This window comes from Thamnophis sirtalis, unplaced genomic scaffold (genome assembly GCF_051295495.1).
Source record: "Thamnophis sirtalis isolate CommonGarterSnake01/CBP01778 unplaced genomic scaffold, rThaSir2_p1.2 scaffold_6, whole genome shotgun sequence".
NCBI classification, from domain to species: Eukaryota; Metazoa; Chordata; class Lepidosauria; order Squamata; family Natricidae; genus Thamnophis; species Thamnophis sirtalis.
Window position 1 is genome coordinate 3,258,960 of NW_028261386.1, and position 24,020 is coordinate 3,282,979.

Consider the following 24,020-nt stretch of genomic DNA (forward strand, 5'->3'; position numbering starts at 1 on the left):
AGATTGAGAAGGGGGAACAAGAGAAGGAGAAAATATGGAAAAGAAGGAGGAGGAGGAGGGAAGGAGAAGGAGGAAACGATTGAGAAGGGGAGAAGAGAGAGAGTAGGAGAAAATATGGAGGAGGTGAAGAAGGCAGAAAAGAGAGAGAGAATGAGAAAATATGGAGGAGGAGGAGGAGGAGGAGGAAAGGAGGAGGAAGAGAAAAGATTGAGAAGGGGAGGAGAGACAAAAGGAGAAAATATATGGAAAAGGAGAAGAGGAGGGAGGAGGAGGAGGGAAGGAGAAGGAGGAAAAGATTGAGAAGGGGGAAAAGAGAAGGAGAAAATATGGAGAAGGAGAAGAAAAGGAAGAGGAAGAACAGAGGGAGAAGGAGGAGAAGAGAAAGAGAAGGAGCAACTGACTTTCTACCCCACCAGAGAGTTACAATTGGAAAGTAGGAACAGGGTGAGAATAATATTCTAGGTTCAGCCGCTTAAAATTCTTGTGAAGATGCAGGCGTCATTTGGACCTCATGATTTTGGCACGAGAATAATTCATGCGTGGTACATTGGATCGCTCTAACGCAGGAGAACCTCATCGGGAAATCTGTCTCTGCTAGGAGATCCTGGCCCTCCTGTGAAAGAGATTCCAGATTGTGGCTGGGAGATGCCAAAGGCTTCCAAGTGGAGGAAGCCGGGCCAATTCAATGCAAATTATCCAGATGTTTCCAGTTTCTCTTCAGGAGATCCAAGTGGAGGCCAGGAACGCTGCAGTGGGCACCAGCAAGAGAGCACTTCTCAAAGGCAGCAGAAGGTTCGAGTTCGATTTTTGGACAATCCGGGCACCCAGAGGCTGAACGGGTCGAAAATTGTCCACCATCGGAAGATTTTTCTCAGGGTCGAAATACACCTTTTCCCAGAACTCTTCGATCTATGGACCAATAAGAAGGACAAGTATTGATTTTTTATCTTTCCAAGTCAGTGTAGAAAGAGGAGCTTCTATTGACTGGATAATGCACCAAACTATTAATATTCTTTCTTTCTTTCTTTCTTTCTTTCTTTCTTTCTTTCTTTCTTTCCTTCCTTCCTTTCTTCCTTCCTTCCTCTCCCTCCCCCTCCCCCTCCTTCCTCCCTCCTCTTTTCCCTTTATTTTCTACCTTCCTCCCTCCTTCCTCTTCCACTCCTTCCGCTCTTCTTTCTTCATTCCTCCCTCTCTCCTTCCTCCCCCTTCCTTTCCTTTCCTTCCTTTCCTTTCCTTCCTTTCTTTTCTTTTCTTTCCCTTCCCTTCCTTCCCCTTTCTTCCTTTCCTTCCCTCCTGTTGCCCAGTGGTGGCATTCAGCCAGTTTGCACCAGTTCAGGAGAACTGGTTATTAACTTTCTGAGCAATTTGTTGAACCGCTTGTTAAATTATTTGAATCCCGCCACTGCTCCTGCCTCTCTCCCTCCTCCCGCCCTTCCCTGCCCCATTCTCTCTCTCTCTCTTTCACACATACACACATTCCCTTCCTCTTCCTTCCTTCCCTTTGTCTGCCAGCATTCAAGGAGGTTAACAACATTTCAAAACCCACACCGTTGTCCAAAACATAGAAGCAAAAAACTACTGACACAAAAATTAAACCACAGCTGAAAACCCGAGACCACCGTATCCATAAGGAAGGAGAATCACAGCCCTAAACAGCATTGCCTCATCGGGATCCTACCCTAACCAAGCCCACCTCATTTGTGCACGCATTGCGCTAACACAAACACATTCAAACAGAGGCACAGCTTATGATGCAACAGAGCAACCAGGGCCCACACATAGCTGCACCCCATTGCTTTGCTTGTCCCTTTTTTAATGCTTTGAGGGACCCCCTCCCCAAGTCTTCCTTAGCCCGGGTCTCCTACCTGCTCCCACTCAAGTTCAATGGGTTTCTCAAACAGGGTCCAGATCACCTCCTCACTGCAGGCAGGGGTGGTCAGAGAGCCAGTGTAGCGATAGAAGTTTGTGAGATCCTTCTTGTCCGGGATCAAGGATTCCAGGCGCAAAGCTGGAATCTCTACTTTTTGGTCTGAATAAAAAACAGAGAGAATTGAAATGTGTTTGAATATATCAGTAGCTCGGGTTGGTAGTTAGGCTGTTGCTTTGAGCTCCGAGATGGCAATTTGGTTGCAAACATTTCGTCACCATTCGAGGAGACATCATCAGTGCGTTTTGAGTTGTGCCCGTCTATCAGAGCATAGGCCTTTAAATACCTTTTTATGAGATGCAAATTAGGCTGAACCTTGTTTGTTCGGATATTACTGTTCTGACCTAGGCTTCCTGAGAGCATGAAGCAGACTCCTGGTCCCGACAAAAAAATATTGTATTAATTGACTGTGAATTCTGCTCATTCACATCCAGCAAAGTCTTTCAAGGGAGGATTTACAGACCTTATCTGGCTTGGAGAGCTGCCAAGCTGACATCTTCAAAAGTTGGCAAGGAGTCTCAGAGAGTCATGAACCAATTAAGCAAACTAATTGTCTCCTGCAAACTCCACTCCCCTTTCGCTCCTCTTTTATTTCCTCTGGGAGGGACCATTCATCATCCACCTGTGGCCTTACTCCCAAGTCGACCGCTGTTCTTTAGCTGTTCCCTTCGTCTGGCAACTCTGTGCGTGCGCACACTGGGAACAGGCTCCAGCTGTTCATCTGCCTCGTTGCTGTCTGACTCTGAAGGCAGCTGATAGCTGGCATACGGCTCTGGCCCCCTCTCTGCCTCCGACACAGAGCCCTCATCAGAGTCTTCCCCAGACTCCAGGACTGGCCCATCTTCCTCCCCAACCTCCTCACTGGCCGAATCTGCTGCCAGCTTTGCTGGTCACTAGCGGGGCACAACAATTTCTGAGTCAAGGTCTGATTTCGGACTATTTGATTGGCTGGCTGTTGGCTGGCAACATTCAGACTAATTTGCATCTCATAAAAGGTATTTAAAGACCTGTGTTCTGACAGACGAGCACAACTCAAAATGCACAGACGATGTCGCCTCGAATGGTGACGAAACATTTGTAACCAAATGGCCAAGCTCAAACGTCAGAGCTCAAACCAACAGCCTAATGAAGAGAATTATTTGTAGCTCAGGTAATCCTTCACTCCCCTCCCCCCCATGTTTTGTTTGGTGAACCATTTGAAGTTATAACAGCATTGACAAAGATGACATGACCATTTTTCACACTTGCAGCCATTACTACCCCCCCATGATCATATGTTCAAAATTCAGATGCCTGGCAACTGACTCATATTTATGACGGTTGCAGTGTCCCGGGATGACGTGACCATGTGTAACCTTCTGACATGCAAAGTCAATGCAGTAGTCTGATTCACTTAACAATCACATTACTAACTGAACAACTGGCAGTGATTCACTTAACAACGGTGGCAAGAAAGGTCATAAAACGGGGCATAATTCACTTAACTGTCTTGCTTAGCAACATAAATTTTAATTGTGAGCTGTTCAGAGTCTCATTTGGAGCTAAGTGGAGCCTCTAAAATCCAATGAATTAAATCCAATCACTAAATTCCCTTTTGCATTAGGTCTCTTCTCCTTACCTGGAGCCCCAATCTTTTCTAAATTTGAAATGAGTGGTTCATAGTTTGAGTTCTTTTTGCCAGCCTGTAAATAGAGCAAAACATATTAAGTCTTGAACCTGGAACATTTTTTACTAGCTCAAGGTTGACTCGGCTTTCCATCCTTCTGAGGTTGGTAAAATGAGGAAACAGATTATTGGGGGCAAGAGGCTGACTCTGTAAACCACTTAGAGAGGGATGTAAAAGCACTGTGAAGCTGTATATAAGTCTAAGCGCTATTGCTATTGCAGGAAAACTCTACCCACTGCCAGGAGTTCGATTCTGACCGGCTCAAGGTTGACTTGGCCTTCCATCCTTCCAAAATGGGTAAAATGAGGACCCAGATTGTTGGAGGCAAGAGGCTGACTCTGTAAACCGTTCAGAGAGGGCTTTATGAAGTGGTATATAAGTCTAAGTGCTATTGCTATTTGCTGTTTGAAGCAAATGCAAAAAAAGAGTGTCCAGTTTAAGAAAAGCTTTTCTCCCTCCCTCCCTTCCTCCTCTTTCTTTTCTTCTTTATCCTTCTTCCTTCCTTTCCTTCCTTCCTCCTTCTCCTCTTCCTCTTCTTCTTTACCCTTCTTCCTCCCTTTCTTTCCTTTCTTCTTCCTTGCCTCCTCTTTTTTTCTTCTTTTTTCTTCTTCCTCCCTCCCTCTCCTCTTTCTCTTCTTCTTTACCCTTCTTCCTTTCCTTCCTTCCTTCCTTTCTTCTTCCTTCTTGCCTCATCTTTCTTTTCTTCTTTATTCTTCCTTCCTCCCTCTCCTCTTTCTCTTCTTTACCCTTCTTCCTTTCCTACCTCCCTCCCTCTTCTCTTTTTCTTCTTCTTTACCCTTCTTCCTTCCTTCCTTCCTTCCTCCCTCCTTCCCTCCCTCCCTCTTTCTATGTCCCGCTCTCCTTTCTTGGGAGAACACAGTATAGCTGGTAAACTTGGCAAGAAAGATGAGCCGAAACATTCTGTTGCCCCAGGACACTAGAAAAATACTTCAAACTTTGGCAACTTTTGAACTGGGTGGACTTCAACTCCCAGAATTCCTTAGCTGGCTGGAGAATTCTGGGAGTTGACGTTGTCATAGCTCAAAACTGCCAAGGTTGAGAAACTGTGCTCTGGGAGGAGAAAGCTGTGGTCAACGGGGACTTTCAGAGGTGTGGGGGGGGGGATCTTGCCCACCCCAAAGAGATCAGACCAAGATGTGTAAATGCAACCTGCCCCATGTAGGAGGATGGCTCAGTAAAACCACGATGGGTGAGGATTATGGGTCTTGTGCTTCAACTTTGATAAGATTTCAACTTTAATAAGATTAAAGGCATTGGATGAGACTGACCCAAGTGAGTTTGTTCTAGGTTTTTATGTTTGTTAAAATATATACATATGATGGAACTCAAATCTATTCCATACCTTTATAAAAAATCCCAGCACGGCTACGCCTTTTTCTTTGATTGCTGATTCCACATTGCTAAATTTCTCCTTAATGTGGACAATGTGAAGCTGTAAGAAAGTCACAAGTTGGATTAACTCAAGACCCTTTATTATTCAGTCACAATGGGTTAAAAAACATTTTTAATAATAAAGGAGAATATTTGTAGATCAGGGTTGACAAGAGGGGTCCTTGGCGCTCTCTGTGCCTGGTTGTTTTCTTGCAGATGTTTCACGACCCAACTAGGTAACATCATCAGTGCTAGAAGGGAGTGGGGTTTGCAGAAGGAGGAAGACGACGATGACTATGGGGTCTTTGGTGCCCTCTTAACTTTGTTGTTTTCTCGAAGATGTTTCATTACCCAACTAGGTAACATCATCAGTTCTAGAAGGGAGTGGGGCTTGCGGAGAGAAGGAAGAGGAGGAGGAGAAGGAAGAGAAGGAGGAGGAAGAGGAGGACAAGGAGGAGGAGGAGGAAAAAGACTGTGGAGTCCTTGGTGCTCTCTGAGCTTGGTTGTTTTCTTGCAGACATTTCATGACCCAACTAGGTAACACCATCAGTGCTAGAAGGGAGTGGAGTTTGTAACATCCCCACAACACACAATCAAAATTTGGGCACTTGGCAACCGGCCTGAATTTACAACAATTGAAGCACCCTGAGGTCATGGGAACCGCATTTCTGACCCTCCCAGCTGTTTTCCACCAATCAATGTCAATACGGGAAGGCAGCTTCATTTAACGACTGCATGATTTACTTAATGACTGTGGCATTTCCCTTAATGGGGTGGGGGAAAGGAAGTAAAATCAGGAACAACTCAAATAGCAGGTGTCTTGTTTAGCAATGGAAAATTCCGGTTCTTATTGTAATCATAGGTTGAGGATTCCCTATAATTATATTTTCACACACACTTGCACACACACACACAGACACACACACAAACTTATATAATTATATATGAAGAGACAGACATCACGATCTCCGGAACTTAAAATATATTATCCACTTAGCTTTCGTGAGCCTCAGCTAGCATCCTCAGAGTGTAAAAACTACCATTGAAGAGATATTTGCCTTTATACATCATTGATCAATTTAGCCATTGAGTGTGTAATGTATAAAGGCAAATATCTCTTCAATGGCAGTTTTTAGACTCTGTCAATATTAGCAGAGGCTAACAAAAGCTAAGTGGGATAGATAGATAGATAGATAGATAGATAGATAGATAGATAGATAGATAGATAGATAGATTTAGATTTAGATTTAGATATATAGATATATAGATATATAGATATATAGATATATAGATATATAGATATATAGATATATAGATATATAGATATATAGATATATAGATATATAGATATATAGATATATAGATATATAGATATATAGATATATAGATATATAGATATATAGATATATATACACAAACAAACACATACGTATTTATATAAAATGTTTCCTGATGCTAGATTTTGGAGATGAATGTTTCTGGGTGCTTTTACCTCCATGGGGTACCTCTCTCCATCGATGCTGTGTTCAGATCCAGGACTCCGTGTCTTCCCCACCTGGCTTCCCCAGTGGAAATGAAACTGTACTGCCTTGTATTTCCCGTTAAGACCCCCACTCTCCACCTTCCCAGAATCATCCAGCAGGACGATGACTGCCGAGAAAAAAATTGATTCAGTACAGCCTAGTCCAGGGACAGGGGTGAGTTTCAAAATTTTTTACTACTGATTCTGTGGGCGTGGCTTGGTGAACATGGCAGGGGAAGGATACTGCAAAATTTCCATTCCCTCCCCACTCCAGGGGAAGGATACTGCAAAATCTCCATTCCCTCCCCACTCTAGGGGAAGGATCCTGCAAAATCTCCATTGCCTCCCTACTCCAGGGGAAGGATACTGCAAAATCCCCATTCCCTCCCTAGTCCAGGGGAAGGATACTGCAAAATCTCCATTCCCTCCTGATCAGCTGGGACTCGGGAGACAGAGAATAGATGGGGGCAGGGCCAGCCAGAGGTGGTATTTACCGGTTATCCAAACTACTCAAAATTTCCGCTACCGGTTCTCCAGAACTGGTCAGAACCTGCTGAATACCACCTCTGTCCAGGGGTGGTATTCACATACCTTTCCTACCGATTTGCAAATGTGAGTGTGCATTGGCAGAGCTCTCATGCCACCACCGATGCCCCTGAAATGAATGGCGTTGGGCTGGCCATGCCCCCTGCCCTCCCAGCCCCCCCCCCCTTCCGAGGTCAAACACAACCCCTATGCGGCAGTCAATGAAATCAAGTTTGACACCCCTGACTTATCTGGTGTTAAATACCAACAATACATCATTGTATAATTTTTTTTTTTTTAGATTATGACTTGGTGTAAATTTTAGACCTTTCATCCACATATTCTCCCATTGTGTGGAATACCTGTGTGACTTGTCTGAGGTATTCCTGCTTCTCACCTGTGTGTCCATTATTTTTCATGTTCCACTTGTGCCTGGATTTGACATCGTAGTCTATAAATTTAAAAGCTTTTAGAGAATCGTTGCATGTTGCCTGCCGGGTGAGAATATTAACCGGCGATTGTTTGTCTTTTCCACATTCTGAATAGAGCTTCGGCCATAGGCGAGGTTCTGTAGGAGGGAGAGGAGAAAAAAGACTTTTGAATGGGAGAGACATTGGATCAAGACCAGTGGTGGGTTTCAAATATTTTTAGAACCTCTTCTGTAGGTGTGGCCTGTTTTGTGGGAGTGGCTTGCTGGCGCAACCAAAATGTTGGCTCAGGAACTCTGGCATTGAAGCATGCAAGTCTTAAAGCTGTCAAGTTACAAGACCCTTGCACCCCTAACCCTTTAGAAAAAAAACCCCAGGGGTGTTCGAACTTGACAGCTTTAAGACTTGTGGACTTCAACTCCCAGAATTCCTCCTCCAGTCATGTTGGCTCAGGAACTCTGGCATTGAAGTGTGCAAGTCTTAAAGCTGTCAAGTTACAAGACCCTTGCACCCCTAACCCTTTAGAAAAAAACCCCCAGGGGTGTTTGAACTTGACAGCTTTAAGACTTGTGGACTTCAACTCCCAGAATTCTTCCTCTCGTTCTTCATCTTGATGATGTGCGGACGGGCGGGGGGGAGGGAGCTGGAACCGGTTCTAAATGGCACTGTAGATTTGTGGAACCTCTTCTATAGAAGAGCTTAGAACTGGCAGGAACCCACCCCTGATCAAGACCAATACAAACGTGATTTCTGCAAACTGTGGTTTAAAAAGTTGAGGTCTTTAGGACTTCCTGGGCTATAAGCTGGAAGAAGTCTAAAACCCCCTAAAAGAAGCCACCGAGAAATCAGAATAACAGAGTTGGAAGGGACCTTGAAGGTCTTCTAGTCCATCCCCCGCTGAAGTAAGAGACCCTATACCATTCCGGACAAATGGCTGTCCAGTCTCTTCTTAAAAACCTCCAGTGTTGGAGCATCCACAACTTCTGGAGGCAAGTTGTTCTACTGGTTAATTGTTCTAACTGTTAGGAAATTTATCCTTAGTTCTAAGTTGCTCCCCTCCTTGATTAGCCTCATTCATTTCAAACTATTTTATAACAATAAAATCATCCCAATCATCAAAACCTAAATTCAAAGTTTTCTTCTTTTTTTTTCAGGTGAAGCACAAAGCCCAGAAGTGGTTTCCAACTCAATACCCCCCCTTTTTTTAGTTAAAACAGTCTGTTTCGCCATCTCCTATCTATTTTCAATTCCAGTCCCTGAGCTCAAACTAGCCATGACTAATAGACATTCATTCTTCCTTGGAACATTAGAAGTAGTCCTTGACTTACAACCACTGGTAGGTTCCTACTGGCTTGGACCGGTTTGGCTGTACCAGTAGAATCTTGGAAATCTGGGTCGCTGGAACCAGCAGCAACCCAGGCCTGCCTCGCCCCCGATCCAGTTCTCCTGGTGGCGCCATAGGCGGTGCCATCTTGGTTTTTTTGCTTCTGTGCATGCGAAGAGCAATTTTAGTTGTACTGCACATGCCCCTGAGCGAACTCTTCCAGAATCCACCACTGCTTACAACCATTCATTTAGCGACCCTTCAAACTTACAACAGCACCGAAAAATGGGTTTTCACACTTGCAACAGCAACAGCAGCCCCATGGTCACATAATCAAAATTCAAAATAATGGACAATTGGTATGTATTCACGAGAGTCGCACTGTCCTGGGCAGTGGTGGGTTTCAGCCGGTACGCACTAGTACACCCCAGTACGGGCATACCGGTGGCTGCTGGGAGAGGTGGGTTCCTACCAGTTCGCACCTATTCGGTAGAACCGGTTCGTCAAATCTACCGAACCGGTTAGAAGAGGTTCCACCAGTGGACCCGGAAAGCAGGCCACACCTACAGAAGAGGTTCCAAAATTTTTTGAAGCCCACCACTGGTCCTTGGATATGATTATTCTACACTATCATGCTCCTATTTATAAAACTCAGTGCCTCTGTGAAAGGCAAGGATGACTACTGTGTTTGTGGTGCAATCAGAACATTGCGTGTGTCGAAGTTGTTTTAACGCAAACCAAAGATGCCTTTTAAAAAAGAAGTTTACATCACATTCTTATGCATGCCAGTGCTGTGTGTGAGGTAATTTAAGGTGGTTCTGACAAGTGTTCGTCGGCATCTTCATATCCGGTCACATGGGTGGCAAGCCACTCCCATCCGGTCACATGGGCGGCAAGCTACTCCCACAAAGGAGGCCACACCCACAGAGTAGGTTCGAACAATTTTTGAAACCCACCACTGTCGTACCGGAACAGTGCTTTGGAGGGCCCACACGTGCGCCCTCGGTCCTTACCTCTATTTGAGCTAACCAGGCTATTTGCAGAAGCCCGTGCAGCGTAAGGCGCCTGCGCGATGCTCTGCCGAGCAGCTGGAGCATCGTAGGGCGGTGTGTGCGCAGGCGTGCGCAGTGTACGTGCCCGGCCCCATTGCAGCGTACTGGTTGCTATGGGATCTGGAACCCACCACTGATCCTGGGGTCATTTGTCACTATTTATTTATTTATTTATTAGACTTATATACCGCTTCATAGGGCTTTCAGCCCTCTCTAAGCGGTTTACAAATTTTTTAGCAAATTGAGTCAGCAACTTGCCCCCACAGTCTGGGTCCTCATTTCACCCACCTTGGAAGGATGGAAGGCTGAGTCGACCTTGAGCCGGTGAGATTTGAACCGATGAACTGCAGATCACAGTCAGCTAAAGTGGCTTGCAGTACTGCACCCTAACCACTGCGCCACCTCGGCTCTTAAGCTTGTCGATCAGAAATTTGTAACCTTCTCAGCTGTATTATGACAAGCAAAGTCAAAGGGGGAAGCCAGATTTGCTTAGCGTGACTCACTTAACAACTACAGCGATTCTCTCAACGATTCTGTCAAAAAAGATTGTAAACAAATGGGGCAAAATTCACTTAACAACTGCCTTGCTTAGCAACTGAACTTTGGGGCTCCATTGTAATTGTAAGTTGAGGACGATCTATGCTTGAGGCCTGTCTTGTCTCCCCCAACTGGGAGCTGCCTGAGGATTCCATGAAAATGTAGTCAGGCTATTTCAGTGGTGAGATTCATATAATTTAACAACCGGTTCTCTGACCTAATGCCCAGCTGGGTAGGTGTGGCCTTGTGGTCATGTGACTGGGTGGGCGTGGCCAACTCAATGTCACTCACATTGATGGGCGCTTCGCCTTAGCTGTTACAATGTAACAAGGGTTAACCAGAGAGGTGGTTTCTGTAAGCAGAGCAATAAAAATTAAGCTAGAAACAATACCAGAATGTTTCCTTCCTGCCTTCCTTACAGGATTATCCCTGTAAAGTGGGGAAAAAACAAAATGGGATTCTTTCCAACAACCGGTTCTTCAAACTGCTTAGAAAGTTAACAACCAGTTCTCCCAGATAGGCGCGAACCGGCTGAATTCCACCACTGGTCTATATGGTGGTATATAACAAATAACTCAGATGACACATTATTAAATTAGGGATGAGAGTAGGAAAGCATTAAAATGCAAGTATACAATTTAAAAAATGATACGAGAGGAATTATTATTAGAAATAAAATGTAACAGCGAAAATTATTTTCTATGAAAATATAAAGTTGGGATTGCTGAAATGCCACCCTGAGAATCCATCGGAGAAAATAAATAAGCAAAGGCAACAACGGAAAAGAGGAAGGATGAGGAGGGAAAGGAAGAAAGGGTAAAGCAGAGGAAGTAAGGGAGGGGAATTAAGAGTAGAGTAGAGGGTAAGAAGGAGAAGAGAGGGGGGAAGAAGAAAGGAGGAAGGATGAGGAGGGAAAGGAAGAAAGGGTAAAGCAGAGGAAGTAAGGGAGGGGAATTAAGAGTAGAGTAGAGGGTAAGAAGGAGAAGAGAGGGGGAAGAAGAAAGGAGGAAGGATGAGGAGGGAAAGGAAGAAAGGATAAAAGCAGAGGAAGCAAGGGAGGGGAATTAAGAGTAGAGTAGAGGGTAAGAAGGAGAAGAGAGGGGGGAAGAAGAAAGGAGGAAGGATGAGGAGGGAAAGGAAGAAAGGATAAAAGCAGAGGAAGTAAGGGAGGGGAATTAAGAGTAGAGTAGAGGGTAAGAAGGAGAAGAGAGGGGGGAAGAAGAAAGGAGGAAGGATGAGGAGGGAAAGGAAGAAAGGGTAAAGCAGAGGAAGTAAGGGAGGGGAATTAAGAGTAGAGTAGAGGGTAAGAAGGAGAAGAGAGGGGGGAAGAAGAAAGGAGGAAGGATGAGGAGGGAAAGGAAGAAAGGATAAAAGCAGAGGAAGTAAGGGAGGAGAATTAAGAGTAGGAGAGAGGGTAAGAAGGAGAAGAGAGGGGGAAGAAGAAAGGAGGAAGGATGAGGAGGGAAAGGAAGAAAGGATAAAAGCAGAGGAAGTAAGGGAGGAGAATTAAGAATAGGAGAGAGGGTAAGAAGGAGAAGAGAGGGGGAAGAAGAAAGGAGGAAGGATGAGGAGGGAAAGGAAGAAAGGATAAAAGCAGAGGAAGTAAGGGAGGAGAATTAAGAGTAGGAGAGAGGGTAAGAAGAGAAGAGAGGGGGGAAGAAGAAAGGAGGAAGGATGAGGAGGGAAAGGAAGAAAGGATAAAAGCAGAGGAAGTAAGGGAGGAGAATTAAGAATAGGAGAGAGGGTAAGAAGGAGGAGAAGAGAGGAGGATGGGGGAAAGAAGAAAGGATAGGAGGGAAAGGAAGAAAGGGTAAAAGCAGAGGAAGCAAGGGAGGAGAATTAAGAGTAGGAGAGAGGGTAAGAAGGAGGAGAGAGGGGGGAAGAAGAAAGGAGGAAGGATGAGGAGGGAAAGGAAGAAAGGATAACAGCAGAGGAAGTAAGGGAGGAGAATTAAGAGTAGGAGAGAGGGTAAGAAGGAGAAGAGAGGGGGGATGAAGAAAGGAGGAAGGATGAGGAGGGAAAGGAAGAAAGGATAACAGCAGAGGAAGTAAGGGAGGAGAATTAAGAGTAGGAGAGAGGGTAAGAAGGAGAAGAGAGGGGGGATGAAGAAAGGAGGAAGGATGAGGAGGGAAAGGAAGAAAGGATAACAGCAGAGGAAGTAAGGGAGGAGAATTAAGAGTAGGAGAGAGGGTAAGAAGGAGAAGAGAGGGGGAAGAAGAAAGGAGGAAGGATGAGGAGGGAAAGGAAGAAAGGATAAAAGCAGAGGAAGTAAGGGAGGAGAATTAAGAATAGGAGAGAGGGTAAGAAGGAGGAGAAGAGAGGAGGATGGGGGAAAGAAGAAAGGATAGGAGGGAAAGGAAGAAAGGGTAAAAGCAGAGGAAGCAAGGGAGGAGAATTAAGAGTAGGAGAGAGGGTAAGAAGGAGAAGAGAGGGGGGATGAAGAAAGGAGGAAGGATGAGGAGGGAAAGGAAGAAAGGATAACAGCAGAGGAAGTAAGGGAGGAGAATTAAGAGTAGGAGAGAGGGTAAGAAGGAGAAGAGAGGGGGGATGAAGAAAGGAGGAAGGATGAGGAGGAAAGGAAGAAAGGATAACAGCAGAGGAAGTAAGGGAGGAGAATTAAGAGTAGGAGAGAGGGTAAGAAGGAGGAGAGAGGGGGGAAGAAGAAAGGAGGAAGGATGAGGAGGGAAAGGAAGAAAGGGTAAAAGCAGAGGAAGCAAAGGAGGGGAATTAAGAGTAGGAGAGAGGGGAAGAAGGAGAAGAGAGGGGGGAAGAAGAAAGGAGGAAGGATGAGGAGGGAAAGGAAGAAAGGATAAAAGCAGAGGAAGTAAGGGAGGAGAATTAAGAGTAGGAGAGAGGGTAAGAAGGAGAAGAGAGGGGGAAGAAGAAAGGAGGAAGGATGAGGAGGGAAAGGAAGAAAGGGTAAACGCAGAGGAAGTAAGGGAGGAGAATTAAGAGTAGGCGAGAGGGGAAGAAGGAGAAGAGAGGGGGGAAGAAGAAAGGAGGAAGGATGAGGAGGGAAAGGAAGAAAGGATAAAAGCAGAGGAAGTAAGGGAGGAGAATTAAGAGTAGGAGAGGGTAAGAAGGAGAAGAGAGGGGGGAAGAAGAAAGGAGGAAGGATGAGGAGGGAAAGGAAGAAAGGATAAAAGCAGAGGAAGCAAGGGAGGAGAATTAAGAGTAGGAGAGAGGGCAAGATGGAGGAGAAGAGAGGAGGGGAAGAGAGGGGAAGAAGAAAGGAGGAAGGAGAGGAAGAAAGAAGGAGGTTGGGAAGAGAGAAGGAGCAAGGTTGTTGCAAAATAATATGGAGGTATGGGATGATAAGAAAGTGACCCGAACTGTAATCCTATATATTTGTAAGAAAACAACGATAAAGGTTAATGATGATAGATAAATGTTAAAAGTAATGATAAGAGAGTATATCTGTGAATGAATTTGAAAGAGAAAAATAAAAAACTTTCTTTAAAAAAATGGATTCCATGAAAACATATCGAGGCTATATGGCAGGGCAATGGGCTCAGTGATTAAGATCTGGGCTTGTCGGCTGGAAAGCCGGCAGCCGAGGTTCAAGACCCACGCACCATGCGATGGGGTGAGTTCCTGTTCCTCACCCCAGGTTCCTGCCAACGTAGCAATTCGAAAGCACACAACTGAATATTAATTACTTAATATTCAGGTCAATAAAAGCATGAAAGAAATTTAACCTTGCAATTCAAGGGTCTTTTCAGGGCAAGACTGGAATGGCAGCAAATCAGCTCAGCAGCTCTCCAAGAATTCAATATTTTTATTACCATTTGCTCTAATCAGCATTTCATTGCATAACTATTCATAATAGTGACTCAACAGAAAAGGAAATAAAATAAATTGCATTTTCCCACACCTTGCCCCGGTTCATGTTTTACAGTACATTGAACTATGGGCTTTGAAAGTTACCTTGGCAATTTAGGACTTCACACTGTTGTGAGGCATAACACCAGGATCCTGCAAAAGACAAATAGTTTGCATTAGTTTAACTATATTATTCCAAGATGAATGATAGCAGAGAACAGGTATCATTTTCAGAACACAACATTTTGAAACAAGGTATTAATTGATTTAGAATACTATCATCCTTCCTAGGGACGCAAAAAATCACTCTCTGTAGTTAAAAATGGAATAACCCTAATGAAGAGGAAACATCAGACTCACACAAAATATGCAATATGAAATGAGAAATAAAACAATAAGATATGATGGGGCAAACAGTGAAAAAAAATAAAAGAATAGCAGAGTTGGAAGGGACCTTGGAGGTCTTCTAGTCCAACCCCCTGCTCAGGCAGGAAACCCTATACCACTTCAGACAAATGGTTATCTAATCTCTTCTTAAAAACTTCCAGTGTTGGAGTATCCAAACTGTTAGTTTGTTTCTTCCTTTTTTCTTTATTGTGTATTTTCCCTTTGGAACTAAAATTTTAAAATAGTTGTGGAAAAAAATCCCTGGAAAGCAATCTGAAATTATAATCTACATATAATCTCACTCTGGAGGTTGAAGTCTATAGGTCTGAAAGTTGCCAAGGATGGAGACACCTGATTTAAATAATTGCTGCAATAAAATGATATTTGACAGAGAAGGAAGGAAGGAAGGAAGGAAGGAAGGAAGGAAGGAAGGAAGGAAGGAAGGAAGGAGGAAAGGAAGGAAGGAAGGACAGAGGAAAGGAAGAAAGGAAAGAAGAAGATGAAAGAAAGAAAGGAAAGAAGGAAGGAAGGAAGGAAGGAAGGAAAGAAAGAGGAAGAAAGAAAGAAAGGAAGGAAGGACAGAGGGAAGGAAAGAAGAAGAAATGGAAGGAGAGGAAGGAAGGAAGGAAGGAAGGAAGGAAGGAAGGAAGGAAGGAAAGAAGAAAGGAAGGGAAGGAAAGAAAGAAGAAGAAGGAAGGAATAAAGGAACAAAGGGAAGGAAGGAAGGAAGGAAGGAAGGAAGGAAGGAAGGAAGGAAGGAAGGAAGGAAGGAAGACAGACAGACACAGACAGATAGACAGACAGACAATTATAGGAACTTAAGAAATGGCTTCTCTAAGTCATGGGCTGACACCTTGCAAAGTTGAAGGTAGTTAAGAGGATGTCCAGCTGTGAGGTGGATGGGACCCAGCAGTGATGGGGGCACCGTTGGAAGATCAGAAAAAAAACAGGTTGGGGACAGACCCTCCTGCAGAAAATCTCTGCTTGTGATTGTTTAGTTTAGTTTTAGTTTTTTTTTTTAATTACATAGACAACATATACACACAACAATAGAAAAAGAAAAGCAAAAAAAAAAAAAAAAAATCCAAGCCCATCATCACATACAGAATGTCGTTTGGTTACAGGTCTTTCAACATTTATCATTCTTATACATTCATTGTTTCATTTAATAGATTATAATTTAGTATCATTTCTTATTCCCCTACCTGTAGCAGTCCATCCCAACTATGGTTCCCCCCACATGCACAACCCGTATCTCTCTGTTATATATTTAATAGACACAACAATAAAATAAAATTAAAAGAAAAAAACACACACACAAAAAGGAAAAAAAACCCATCATCACATGTAACATGAACCAGATACCTGGTTCATACTACCACATGTGGTGGACTTGCATTGAAGCTAAAAGATACTGGACTAAAATCCACATGTGGGTGAAGAAAATGACACACAAACAAATAGACTTTAAACCAGAGGTCTTTTTATTGGGGATCATACCAGAAATCTACAACAGAGACTTAAAATACTTGATTGTAAATGTGTTAACAGCAGCCAGAATTGTATTTGCAAAAAACTGGAAAAACGAAACAATACCAAAACAGGAAGAAGTTATCCGAAAAATAATGGACTGTGCTGAAATGAGTAAATTGACACTTGAAATTAGAGAACAAGAGGATGAGCAATTTTATAAGATATGGGATTTGTTTTATCGGTGGCTAGGGGAAAAAAAAAAAACTTTGGAAATGAAAAATGATATACTTATGCCTTAATTGAAGAAGTTGAATGATGATATAACTATGCTGTGAAATAATCTAATAATGATACAATGAAAAATTAATATAAGGTCTGGTGATATAATGTATAATGTTAAGAACGTATTATAATGATATTTCGCTGCTGATAAACAACTTTAACAAGGGAATAATTGAAAACTGGTATATATATGCAGTGACTTTTTGATGAAAAAATGAAGGAATAAGATCTCTGTTTGAAGGTATGAAATACAAGGACAATAATGAACATAAGTATATTTTCTGAAAAAAATAATACTAATGTTAACTGAATATATATTGAAGAATGAAAATGAGGTTTTTAATTTTACTAGATGAAAAGTTTGAGATGGTAAATATTATTCGAGGATGTGGATGTTAAAACACTTGTAACCAAACGACATGTAGTTTTAGTTTTAATAACATTTATATGCCGCCCGATCCCGAAGGACTCCGGGCGGCTTACAATACAACAATAATTGCTGAGAGTCAACACTGATATAATAGCACAAAATCAATCAAATCACAAGGTTTTTCCTCTATTATTACAGGAAGCAGAAAAGCTGCTTCCTTCAATACCCGATTAGCAAATTGCAGAGTTTAAATAAATACCAGTGGCTCTTAACCATAATCATAACAACTGGGGGAGGGCTCTTCGCTCAAAAAGAATACGTTAATGTATAAAAGGATATTTGCAAATATATAAACCGGGAAGGAACCAGGAAAGAAGATAAAACGTTCTGGAGAACATTATCTGGTGTGGGATACAATAAGTGACCATAGGCAGATGGCCAACCCTGAACTCTGAGCAACTGAACAAATTTATCCTGGATGAAAAAAACATCCTTAGAAAATTGAAAAAACAGCTGAGAAGCTGGCAACGAGGAGGGGGGTTAAATTGTTTTGTTCTAATAAAAACGTCTAATAGAGTTGGTTCTTGACTTATAACAGTTTGTTTAGTGACCGTTTGAACTTAGAATGGACACTGAAAAAAGCAACCGATGACTGTTTTTCCATACTTATGACTGTTGTGTCATCCCTGTGGTCATATGGTCAAAATTCAGGAGCTTGGCAACTGACTCCTATTTATGACGGTTGCAGTGTCCCGTGTGTGTGTGTGTGTGTGCGCGCGTGTGTGTGTGTGTGTGTGTGCGTGTCACATGATTCCCCTTTTATGACCTTCTGACAAGCAAAGTCAATAGGGAAGCCAGGTTCACTTAACAACCATGTGACTTACTTAACAAGCGCAGTCATTCACTTCACAACGGTGGCAAGAAAAGTCGTATAATCGAGGCAAAACTCATTCAACAAACGTTTCCCTTAGCAATAGAAATTTGGGGCTCAATGGTGGTCGTAAGTCAAGGTGTACCTGGACATCTCCCGAAAAAACACAGCTTTCTTCTTTGGCTGGAAAGAGTCAATCTGTCTGTTCCAAAGGTGCTTTTTCAAGAGGCAAATTGACTTTTTTGTTATTCTTTGGAGACGTTTCTCTTTCTCCTCCAAGAAGCTTCTTCAGTTCTGATGGAATGGTGGGAATGGAAGGATTTATACTCCTTGCAGACAGCTGGTCATTTGCATCCTTTTAGAGGGTTGTTGAGACCACTTGGAGGTTTATCTGTGATATAGGAGAGCAACCTACCAGGATAAGATTCAGCAGTCCACCTGCATTTAAAAGCTGTCAACTGTTTCCTTTCCACCAAAGATGGTTCCTATTCTTCTACTTGCATTTTTATATGTGCTTTCGAATTGCTAGGTTGGCAGAAGCTGGGACAAGTCACGGGGGCTCATTCCGTTACACGGCGCTAGGGATTCGAACCGCCGAGCTGCCGACCTTCAGATCGACAACCTCAGCATCTTAGCCACTGTGTCCCTTAACGACTCTCTAAAATGATGCAAATGACCAGCTGTCTGCAAGGAGTATAAATCCTTCCATTCCCCACCATCCAGTCAGAACTGAAGAAGCTTCAAGTGGCCTCAATAACTCTCTAAAATGGTGCAAATGACCAGCTGTCTGCAAGGACTATAAATCCCTCCATTCCCCACCATCCAGTCAGAGCTGAAGAAGCTTCTTGGGGGAGAAAGCAAAACATCTTCAAAAGAAAAACCAGAAAGTTCAGTTGCCACTTGAAAAAAAGCACCTTTGGGACAATCGTGCCCTGGATGATCTGAGAATCTCCATAGACAGCCCATTTGTCTCTGCAGGCCCATGTGCAAATTCAGTGAATCCTTGTCGCCCTTCAGTCTTGGAACGCTTGCTGGAGATCATTAAAGGCAACAAGCAAAACCTTTTTCTGGTCAGCAAAAAATCCGAGCCTCCGTTCACCTCATAAAGCTGCTTTACTGCTGGGTCAGCATTCAGGCAGGTGGAAGAAATCTACGGTGAACGGAAGGAATTTCTCTTCCAGAGCTTGTGAAATTCGAAGAGGTTTTGAGGCTGGTGTCAAATTTTGCTGGGAGCTGCAAATTTTAGAGGATGGCTTGGAGGGGATAAAATATCAACAAGGACAAATTTGTTTTTCTCCCCTGCTGATAGACCTTCAGCTCTAAAGTTTCCGAATCTACACAGCTCCGGCATGGATATTTTTCAAACGTGCCCATTTGGATTAATGGAGCAACACCTCAAGGGAGTTGGACTGGGAAGAATACAGAATAACAGATGTGGAAGGGATCTTGAAGGTCTTCTAGTCCAACCCTCTGCTCAAGCAGGAGACAAATGGCAGTACAATCTCTTCTTGAAAGCCTCCAGTGATGAAGCTCCCACAACTTCCAAAGGCAACTTCTGTTCCATGGATTGATTGTTCTCACTGTCAGGAAATTCCTCCTTATTTCCAGGTTGAATCTCTCCTTTTTTCCATCCCTTATTCCTTGTCTGGCCTTCAGGTGCTTTGGAGAATAGTTTCATCCCCTACTCTCTATGGCAGCCCCTCAAATATTGAAAGACTGCTATCCTGTCTCCCTTGGTCCTTCTCCTCTCTAGACTAGCCATGCCCAGTTCCTGCAACCGTTCTTCGTATATTTTAGTCTCCAGTCCCCTCATCATCATGGTTGCTCTCCTCTGCACTCTTTCTAGAGTCTCCACATCTTTTTTATAGTGTGGTGGCCAAAACTGGATGTAGTACTCTAGGTGTGGGCTTACTGGGGCTTTATGGAGTGGTATAGAGCCGAGGTGGCACAGTGGTTAGGGTGCAATACTGCAGGCCACTTCAGCTGACTGTTATCTGCAGTTCAGCGGTTCTAATCTCACCGGCTCAAGGTTGACTCAGCCTTCCATCCTTCCGAGGTGGGTGAAATGAGGACCCAGACTGTGGGGGCAATATGCTGACTCTGTAAACCGCTTAGAGAGGGCTGAAAGCCCTATGAAGCGGTATATAAGTCTAACTGCTATTGCTATTGCTATTGCTATTAGTTCCTCACTTGATCTTGATTGTATCCCTCTGTTAATGCAACATAGGATTGCATTGGCTTCTTTGGCAGCTGCTGCACACGGCTGGTTCATATTTAGCTGGTTGTCCACTAAGACTCCAAGATCCCTCTCCCGGTCACTGCTATTAAGCCTGGTTTCACCCAGTTTATATGTGTCCTTTTGGTTTTTCTTACCTAAAGTGTAGAACTTTACTTTTCTCTACATTGGATTTCATTTTGTTAGAGAGGGCCCAGGGTTCAAGTCTGTCAAGATCCATGTGGCTCTTGAGCCTATCTAGTCCTACTCAAGCAGGAGCTGAGCTCCTATATCATTCCAGACAAATGGCTTTCCAAGATCTTCTTAGAAATTTCCAGTACTGGAGCATTCACAATGTCTAGAGGCAAGTAGTTCCACTGATGAATTGTTCTCACTGTCAGGAAATTCCTCCTTAGTTCTAGGTTGCTTCTCTCCTTGATTAGTTCCCACCCACTGCTTCTTGTTCTACACTCAGAGGCCTTGGATAATAGTTTGACTCCCTCTTCTTTGTGGCAGCCCCTGAGATATTGGAAGACTGCTATCATGTCTCCCCTGGTCCTTCCTTCTTTCTATTAAACTAGACAGCCGCAGTTCCTGCAACCATTCTTCATATTTTACTTTTAGTCTCCTTCTCCTAATCCTCTTTGTTGCTCTTCTCTGCACTCTTTCTAGAGTCTCCACATCTTCTTTTTGTATTGTGATGTTTTGCGATGACCAAAACTGTAGGCAGCCAGCTTGCTACTCAAGGCAAAGGACCTGGGGGTGAATAGTTCTTGCTCCCAAGCTACTCCATATCGATTATTCCAAGATTTATTTATAAATCAATGCTTTTCAAACTTGGAAACTTTAAGATGGGTGGATTTCAACACCCAGAATTCCCCAGCCAGCATCCTTTAAGATGGATAGATTTCAACTCCCAGAATTCCCCAGCCAGCATCCTTTAAGATGAACGGCCCTCCACTCCCAGAATTCCCCAGCCAGCCTGCTTTAAAATGGATAGATTTCAACTCCCAGAATTCTCCAGCCAGCATGCTTTAAGTAGGGTGGACTTCTACTCCCAGAATTCCCCAGCCAGCAGGCTTTAAGATGGGTGGACTTCAGTGGTGGGAATCAAAAAATTTTACTATCGTTTCTGTGGGCGTGGCGTGGTGGGCGTGGCGTGGTGGGCATAGCAGGGGAAGGATAATGCAAAATCCCCATTTCCTTCCGATCAGCTGGGACTCAGGAGGCAGAGAATAGAAGGGGGTGGGGCCAGCCAGAAGTGGAATTTACCGGTTCTTTGAACTACTCAAAATTTCCGCTACCGGTTCTCCAGAACCGGTCAGAACCTGCTGAATACCACCTCAGGTAGACTTCCACTCCCAGAATTCCCCAGCCAGCATGCTTTAAGATGGATGGACTTCAACTCCCAGAATTCCCCAGCCAGTAAGCCCACAGATATGAATTCATGCTGATTGGGCAATTCTGGAAGTCCACCCATGGCAAAGCATGCTGGGTAAGGAATTCTGAGAGTTGAAATCCACTCATCTTAAAGTTGCAAAGTTTGCTATTTGGAAACCATTTCTAGTCTTTGTGCTGGAGACAGAAAACAAATGAAAGTTTGACATTGGGATTTGCTGATTAGATAAGCCCATTGTTCTAGAAATGGCCAGGATATTAAGTACATACAACTAGAAAATTGAGGCTGTACCCATGCTATTTTTTTATTGTACGTCATTGAAAAAAAGTTGGAAGCTAACTCTTTTTTCCTTCTTCTTCTTTTCCCACACATCTCTGTTCCCCTGTTTACCTTTCCCATTTCCCTACTATCTTTATTTTCATTTTATATTGGGAAACGCGATAAAAATTGGAAGAAAAACAAGTTTGAAGCACACTGGTTTAAAAGAAAAGGGAGGAGGAGTGAGCAAACAATTAAGATTTAGCAGGCCTTGTTCTTACATCCAGTTGGGAAGGCTTGAGGATGGAGAAAAAGGAAAAGAAATCAAGAAGAAATAAACTTTGGGATACAGGTAGCCAGGGGTGGGTTCCTGCCAGTTCTAAGCTCTTCTATAGAAGAGGTTCCACAAATCTACAGTGCCGTTTAGAACCGGTTCCAGCTCCTTCCCCCCGCCCGTCCGCACATCATCAAGATGAAGAGCGAGAGGAGGAATTCTGGGAGTTGAAGTCCACAAGTCTTAAAGCTGTCAAGTTTGAACACCCCTGGTTTTTTTTTCTAAAGGGTTAAGGGTGCAAGGGTAAAGTGACCAGATTTTAAAATTGGTTAAGCGGGACACCATTGACGGGGGTGTATGTGTGTGTTCTTGATTAAAAATTTTGCCGCCCGGTGTTGTGGCTGAGGTGAAGCCGCCAAAGCTCCCACTGGCGCCCCCGCCTGTGGCAGCGGTGGTGTCGCCTCCCCCTCCGCTCGGAGAACCAAGCGGCTCAGCCATCAAAGGTTTTTTTTTGCCCGCTTCTCTCGGGCACCGCTCTCCCTGCAGCCATGCCGTGCAAGCTGCCGTCAGCAACCTGGTCCGGGTGAGTCGAGGGGAGGCAGGCGGGGATCCGGTTGGGAGAGGCTGGTGATGGGGGTGGCTTTTGAAAGGGTTGGGGGGTGTTGGGAGAAGGCAATCGGGGGAAGGCTGCTTTGCAACCGCCAGCAAAGTCCCATCTAAACTTCTTGGTTCGCCCTCTCCGGCCCGCAGCAGACCGTTCTCGGGAAAGCCGGGTTCTTCCTCCCTCCCTACCTTCTCTTCCCTTCCTCCCTTTCACCTCCCTCCCCTCTTTCCTTCCCTCCCATCTTTCCTTCCTTCCTTCCTTCCTTCCTTCCTTCCTTCCTTCCTTCCTTCTCCTCCCTCCAGCCCAGAGGAGAAGCAGCTACTTCTGGAACTTCTTGAGAAGTGTCCTTGCCTGCTTTTCTCCTTCTCAAACGCCTTCCAATGACTGGCCAAGCTCTTCTCCCCGGAGTCTCTTTCTTCTGCCTGGGAATTGAATGGGGGGTGGGTGGGTGTTATTGATTAAAACTTTTGCCACCCTGTTAAGCAATTCTAATAGGGGAACAAATGAAAACTGGTATATATAGGCAGCGATGTTTTGTTGAAAAATGAAGGAATAAGATCTCTGTTTGAAGGTATGAAATGCAAGGTTAACAATAAATGTAAGTATACTTTCTGGGGGAAAATAATGCTAATGTTAACTGAATATATATTGTAGAATGAAAATGAGGCCTTTAGTTATATTAGATGAAACATTTGAGACGGTAAATATTATTTGAAGATGCAGATGTTAAAACACTTGTAACCAAACGACATGCTGCATGTGATGATGGTTTTGTTTTTTTCCCTTTTTTGTGTTCTTTCCCTCTTTTTTTTTTCTTTTTTACCCTAGGTTATTGTGGCGTCTATCAAATATATAACAGAGAGATATGGGGTGTGTGTATGGGGGGAAACGTAGTAGGGATGGATTGCTACAGGCAGGGGAGTAAGAAACGATACGAAACCAAAATCTATTAAATGAAACAACGAATGCATAAGAATGATAAAGGTTAAAGCCAAATGACATACTGTATGGGATGATGGGTTTTGTTTTCCTTTTTTTGTGTCTGTGGGTTTTTTTCCCCTTTTTTTTTTCTTTTCTCTCTGCCTTTTTTTTTCTATTGTTATGTGATTATGTTGTCTATGTAACAAAAATAAAATAAAATTTAAAAAAATAAAAAACTTTTGCCACCCGGTGCTGCGGCTGAGGTGAAGCTGTCAATCTCCCATTGGCACCCCTGCCCGTGGCAGGGGCGCCTCCCGCTCCACTCGGAGCACCTGAGCTGGGCACCGCATTACTCCTGCCCCCTCCTCCTCCTCCGCCATGCTTTTGAGGAGCCATGAGGCCACAGGAGCCAGTAGGAAGGCGGCGGAGGGGGTGGGCGCAGGAGACAAAAGGCCCCATGGCTTCTCAAAAGCACGGCGGAGGAGGAAGAGGGGGCAATAGCAATAGCAGTTAGACTTATATACCGCTTCATAGGGCTTTCAGTCCTCTCTAAGCGGTTTACAGAGTCAGCATATCGCCCCCAACAACAATCCGGGTCCTCATTTCACCCACCTCGGAAGGATGGAAGGCTGAGTCAACCCTGAGCCGGTGAGATTTGAACAGCCGAACTGCTGAACTGCAGTCAGCTGAAGTAGCCTGCGGTGCTGCATTTAACCACTGCGCCACCTCGGCAGGAGTAACGCGGTGCTCTTCAATCTCTTCCCGTTGCCA

At 44.0% G+C, this 24,020-nt stretch overlaps 1 protein-coding gene across 1 annotated transcript in view; it reads right to left on the reverse strand.

Moving 5' to 3' along the window:
• Window positions 1-204: 204 nt before the first annotated feature.
• Window positions 205-24,020, reverse strand: part of CA4 (carbonic anhydrase 4) — a 57,285-nt gene continuing 33,469 nt past the window's right edge. The window contains exons 2-8 of the mRNA XM_087717115.1: window positions 14,301-14,348; window positions 7,430-7,600; window positions 6,478-6,635; window positions 4,957-5,046; window positions 3,546-3,609; window positions 1,866-2,029; window positions 205-909 (exon numbers count right to left, since the gene is read on the reverse strand). Coding sequence (XP_087573241.1) covers window positions 718-909; window positions 1,866-2,029; window positions 3,546-3,609; window positions 4,957-5,046; window positions 6,478-6,635; window positions 7,430-7,600; window positions 14,301-14,348 — 887 coding nt within the window. The 3' untranslated portion in view covers window positions 205-717. The remainder of the gene's footprint in view (window positions 910-1,865; window positions 2,030-3,545; window positions 3,610-4,956; window positions 5,047-6,477; window positions 6,636-7,429; window positions 7,601-14,300; window positions 14,349-24,020) is intronic.